Source organism: Petaurus breviceps, unplaced genomic scaffold (assembly GCF_028583685.1).
Source record: "Petaurus breviceps papuanus isolate PSGF00001 unplaced genomic scaffold, PetGlider_PUasm1.0 90740, whole genome shotgun sequence".
Classification (NCBI taxonomy): Eukaryota; Metazoa; Chordata; class Mammalia; order Diprotodontia; family Petauridae; genus Petaurus; species Petaurus breviceps.
Window position 1 is genome coordinate 9,186,831 of NW_027187330.1, and position 6,000 is coordinate 9,192,830.

The 6,000-nt window shown below is 53.3% G+C and overlaps 1 protein-coding gene across 3 annotated transcripts in view; it reads right to left on the minus strand.

Moving 5' to 3' along the window:
- CPEB1 (cytoplasmic polyadenylation element binding protein 1) overlaps positions 1–4,486 on the minus strand; it is a 79,495-nt gene extending 75,009 nt beyond the window's left edge. For 2 of the 3 annotated variants that reach the window (XM_069067265.1, XM_069067264.1), the window contains exon 1: positions 4,348–4,486. In XM_069067265.1, coding sequence (XP_068923366.1) covers positions 4,348–4,362 — 15 coding nt within the window. In that variant the 5' untranslated portion in view covers positions 4,363–4,486. Of the gene's footprint in view, positions 1–3,227; positions 3,388–4,347 lie in introns of those variants that run through there. The other variant, XM_069067266.1, reaches the window with a different exon arrangement.
- Positions 4,487–6,000: the final 1,514 nt, after the last annotated feature.

Below are 6,000 nucleotides of genomic sequence, written 5' to 3' on the forward strand. Positions count from 1 at the left end.
GTTACCAGTTTCCAATGCTGTACCAATTACTGATTTTACAGCTTTTGAGTGAGAAAGCTATGTTAATATTTCAGTATGTATACCTCCTAGCAGAATCAGGTCAGCAAAGCTTATCACATTTCTACTACTAGCAAACTTGAGTTTGTTCTATTATTACAAACTTTAGAATGAGCCCCAGACTATTCCTGGAGGAACCCTTAACCATGAGCTGTTCCCAAAAGAGCTTACTCTGTAGTGTTGAAATTTTGATTAATCCTCTCTGGAAATCCTAACTGGTATGAGAATTATAGTTAAAGGTAAATTCTACATTTATTAAGATCCAGTCTACCTTTTTTGGCTCTTAAAGTTGTTTTAAAATTTAAGATTAATCCTGTTCCAGTAGGGAAACATTTTAATAACTTTAATTAATGTCCAACTTGCCCACTAAAGAAGGCAGGTCTCCCTTTCAACACTAAACTTTACCTACCTTTCCTGAAACTCCAGACACTATTAGATCAGCTAACTCTGCCTCCACACAAAAGGAATGGTAAATGCAAGCACATTCCTGCTAATATCAGTATTGCTGTGCCAGTGGTTCAGAACAACCATGCTGGCTTCAGCAGCTCCTAAAATTTTTTCCCAAACTGAAGAGATTTATCAGAACTGCAACCAATAGAAAGCAGGTAACTAAAAACTGTCCTATTATGTTATTTACATTAAATACACAGCCCAGCCTAATTCTCTCACCATAGAGTTGTATATAAAGTTTAATTCTATGCTGTCTTCCCTGCTGTTTATCCTTTTCCTTTTTTTCATATCTGAATCCTGGAGTCTAAAAAAGTCATTCCCTTTTTTAAATAGTTACAACTCCACTCACCAAATGTCTTATTGGTTTAACTCACTGAGAAAATAGTACACCATGAATTTTCACTCTCAAATCCTGTTTTAGTGGTAATCATACTTGTAAAGTTCACTCTCCTACTGCATATACAGTCTGCAGCCACGTAAAATTTGGTTTTATATGAAAGAGCATATGATTTTTGTCATCAGAAGGTTCAAAGATCCTGGGGGAAAAAAATGGAAGGTTTGCCTTGTAATTCGTTGCTATCTATTATAGCAGGGGTAAACACACCCTTTTTTATATCACTTTCACCCCATTCCCCTGCAAACCAAAGTTCTTCAGAGTTCTAAACTAAGATTTCGTAGGAAGCCTTTCTCCCCTCCTCCCCCCTTGACCATTCTCCTAGTTGTTAAATTTGCATCCCCCTTCAGTGAATTTTGGCTGTTAAGAAATTATCCTGAGATGCAGATTTGGTGTAGGTTCCTAGCTTTGAGGGGTTGTTTAAATAAATTACACAACCCCATTCCTAGAAAAGTCTGTTTAAACTTGATATGCACAATACACAATCATAAGTTTCCTTAATTCCCAGGTAATTAACTGGTCTAAAGTATACTTCATACCCTGAAAAAGTGCTCCACCCAGTCCAGCTAGCTGAAAAAGCTGAAAGGTCCGATAAACCTCAATGTTCTGCCTTAATGTTGTTCTCCTTAGGGGCTAGCTACAACTGAGTAAATGTCCTTTTGTCATCTAAGCTCCAGAAATGCCACAAGTTCCCTGCACTTCAATGCTTCCTCCTTTCGAAGGTGCTACCTGAGAGCATTAGAACAAAACTGGGGACATACACAATTTAATTATTTTAAGTTCATTGTAGTTTTTAAAAAAACCCTATTTCCCCAGACACTGTAGGGAATTTAATGGCAGATGGTCCTCACAGACACTATTTCTCAGTGCTTATCAACCTGCTTGTTAATATTGTTAAGAAACTCATTATAAAGCTCATGTCCTTTTAAAATAAGGGTGCTATAGTTGGGACTTTATAAAAGCTTGTAAATTTAAGGTAGTCCTGTTGCTAGAAAGGAAGTACTTGCCAAAGGAAGCCACGTTAAGCAAACTCCATTTAACTGGATCTTCGGTCACATCATCTCTTCTAAACATGCAGAGAGCACACCTGACACTTGCTAACTACCCATCCTCCTGTTTTGGCGGCTATTATTCCCCAGTGTAGTGCTTTGGTTTGGTTTTTACACACAATCACATTTCATAGCCCTGCTGTTAACCTCCAATAGAGGGATAATTCTCCTGCCACAAAAAAAAAAAAAAGAAAGAAACGAAAAGACATCCTTTCAAAAATATTTAAGTCTTTTTTTAAAAAATCAGACTATCCGAGAAAAAAGAACAAAGACTGAGGATGCCTGCTTAACTTTTGGTGAAAACCTCGTTGGAATTTTAAGTGATTTTAACCCCCCCCCCCCCTTTTCAAATTCTTCAACCCCCGGTTAACCGTATTTTGCTGTGTTGGGGGGGGGGGGAGGGTGACAAACAAACGTAGTCATTCCTACATGGAAACTTCCCTCCCGAAGTAGATTACCAGTAACCAGGGAAAAGCCAGGCTACCTCTGAGGACTGAAGCACGTTAACAGACCGTTTCTCTTGGCTAGCTCCCTGACCAACAAGAACTGGATGCCTAAGTGCAGTCAGGAGAGCTTGGGGTCTCGCCCCAACACGGGGGAGGGGGGCAGAATCAAAGCAGCTCGTGTAAAGTTATCAACCACCAAACTAATTAGTTTGGGGGCTTAGAGGCAGCACGGGCAGAAGCTGGATTCTGACCTTACTTTATAAAACTCGAGACTCTAGAAAGGTGGGCTTATATGGGAATAAGAGAGCAGTAATGAGAGGCCAACGAGGCTAGGCACACCGCTGCCTGCACTCGAGGTGACTCCACGAAGGGCACAAACACTAGGGGAAGGATCTGGGAGCTCAGCTGAAACGCGCCCCTGGACAGCAGCCCGACTCCTTCCGCTGCGCACGCTCGCGGGGGGCGTCCACCCGAACCCCCGGTACCCAGCCTTCGACCTTCGAGCATCCTCCTCCTCCTCTCCCGAGGGCCTCGCCACGCCACCCCGCCCCGCTCACCTCGGGGAGGGCCCTCCTGCGGCGGCTCCAAGACCGCACCGGCCTCGGGATCGGCCCTGCCCAGCCAGGGCCCTCCCTCCGCCACCGCCCCCCCCCCCCAGCTCCGGGCCGGAAAGAACCCCGAGGGTCTGCGCTCGCACGTGGATGCCTCGAGCCCGGCAGCTCCCCCACCCCCAGCCCCCAGAGATCTCCGTGGCGCCGGGCCCTGCCCGCCCCGGCCCAACCCGCCCAGCCCGCCCGGAGTTGACGTGGCTGCGCCCCGGCCCCACCCTACCTGGGTGGCGGCAGGGGCGGTCACTCCGGCCCCTCTTAGCCCGTTACTCAGGGACACTGCCTGCCCCGAGAAGGTTGGGCCCCTCCGAACCCCAACCGAGGCGGCGGCGGCGGCTCCGGGCGGCCCCTGGCTCCGCGCTCCCGGCGCCGAACGTGTGAACCACGTGACCCTCCCTCCTCCTTCCCCCTCCCCCGCCGGGAGGGAGGGGGGGGGAGCGCGCAGCGGCCCGAGGGAGAGGCCCAGGCGAAGCCGAACGGTCCTTAAAGGGGACACGCCGCCCCAGGGGTCGTCGGTAGCTCTCATTTTCTCACAGGCCCGCACGCGCTGACCCACCCCGGCCAGAGAGAGGAGCAGGACTCCTCCACACAGACTCAACGGTGGGGGGCTGTCAGAGCCCGCAGGGGACCGACCCAGATGGCCTGTGAAAACGCCTCCGGGGACTCTCTCCCTCCCACGAATACCCGTGGATGCCCGTCATGCCCCTGCCTCCAGGCTTTTTGCGTAATTTAATACCCGCAACCACGACTACCAACGGGAGCGCGGGTCACCTGGAACCGCGACTAGAAGACCTACCCCAGTGGGCAGAGGGCCACGGGCCGTCTGGGTTCTCCCCCCCTCCACTTTCCCTCGAGGCTCCTCCTCGAACACTATACCGCGCGCACCTGCACCCGCGGCTGCCTCCACCCCAGCAACTCGCGCTTTGCAAACGGGGAGGCCCAGGAGAACTCCGTGACCGACCCCCGAGGGATCCCCGAGGACCCCCGGCTCCTTTAAGATGAAAAAGCAACAAGAATCACGAGTAAGAGCGCTTGTCCCTTCCCTCAAACAAACACACACGAGGTTCCACGCTCGAGGACACATGACTCGCGCCCCGCCTCTTCTCCTCCCCCCCCCCCCCCCGGGAGCAGGCCTCGCTGCACCTCCGGGCGGGGCCGAGGCGGGTGCAGGGCGGGTGGGGAATGCGCCGGCAGCGCCCTGGGCGAGGTGCCACCTGCCCGCCCACGCGCCCGCCCGCCTAGGCGCGTGGCTCCCGGCCCAGCCGAGACCGCCCGGGGCAGCGAGAGCGAGGCGCGCCACGCGCCGGGCTCCGCGCGCCCTCCATCCCACCCTGGTCTCTTACCAGAGAGAACGCCATGGGGCGGCCCGGGCCCACGGCCTGGATGGACTCGCGCCGCCGCACTGCCACGGGCCACCTCAGAAGCGCTATTTTTGCAACCAGCCGCGGCGCCGCCCACCGGACGGCTTATAAAGCCCGAAGTAGCGGCCGTGCCCCCGCCCCCTGCGTCCTCCCCCGCCTGCAAAACCAACTCGGGACACCTGTTTCCCCAGGCTCTGGCACCAGCTCACAAGTGCCGTCCACCCTCGACGCGGCACTGCGCGCGCCCCGCGCCCCCGACGCCCTCCGCAGCTTCGCGTCCCCTCCCCCAGGGAGACAGGGAGGACCCCACCCAAAGGCTGGCACCTCCTACCCCTCCCACTCTGGGATACCCTTAAAGGGGACGCCGCCTCTGCCCCCGAGCGTGGGGCAGAGGTTACGGAGGGGCCAGCAGGTGGGTGCAAGAGGTCAATAGCCTGAAGCTGTGGAGCGTCGGAGCAGGCACCGAGCGGGGGTGGGGGAAGGGAGAGGAAGGAGCCCAGTAGGGCGACTGAGGAGTTCGTGCTGCCCCACCCCCACTTCCCACGCACACCCTCCCCTATTGGGGTAACCCAGAGTATTCCAGAAACCCTGAAACGACTCTGACCGAGCCTTGCTTGCTGCGGAAAAGCCCCTGGGGCTGGGCGGAGGGCGCACTCGCCTTCGCGTTTCTGCATCCGCACCGGCCTGGGCAGGATTTGAGGGGAGCAGCTGGGGCTTCACCCTAGTTAGGAGCAGAGACCCGTGTGTGCCTTTGGGGGAGCTCCGCCCACTCCCCTGGGGGCACGGGGTTGGCTGAGACGAAAACACCAGGGGTGAGAGGTTTCTAAGCCGAGATGTTCTAATAACAGAATTAGGGTATGATTTTCCAAGTCAAAGGTGGGCCAGAGGCAGCTTCCCTCTTTTGGGGCAGGAACCTCCTATTCTCTTCATTTACATAGCTCTAACTTAAGAAATGTAGAACATATGCAACACCCTCGTTTTAAGCTGAGGCCCAAAGAATGCCTTGTACAGGAGAATAAAGGGGGAGGGTAAATATGCATTTATTAAAAGCCTGCTGTGTGCTCAACGCCTTACAAATGCTACCTCATTTTATCGTCACAACTCTGGCAAGTAGGTGGTGTTATTATCACCATTTTTCTGTTGAGGAAACAGGTTAAGTGAGCTCGTTTTTATAGAATTTTCCCCACCTCTTGAGATAGGACTGAATTTCACTAGAAGACAGGAAATTCTCTTCTTGGGCATAAGAAACAACTGAGTGGGGGGAAGGGGAACCGAGGGTCAGGTATGGAGAAGGGTACTGGACGTCAATGGGCGTCAGTCATTCAGTCAGTATTTATGAAGCACGTACTGTGTGTGCCCAGCACAGTGCTTAGTGCGGGAGAAAACAGCCCTGGCCAATGGGAGAGACGCATGGAACAGCTCCGTCCGAGCCAGCCTCGTCCGGGGTCAGCTGGAAATAATCAGAGCGGAGGCGCTGGCTTCTGGCTGGAGGTGGGGATTTAGCTGCAGCTCGAGGGCAAGCGGGGAATCGGGAACCCCAGGCACGTGGAGCAGTCAGTGAAAATGCCCAAGTGCTTTGTGTGAGGGACAGCCTGGAGGCCGGTGTAGGCACCAAGTCCTCAGACAAGAGACTGC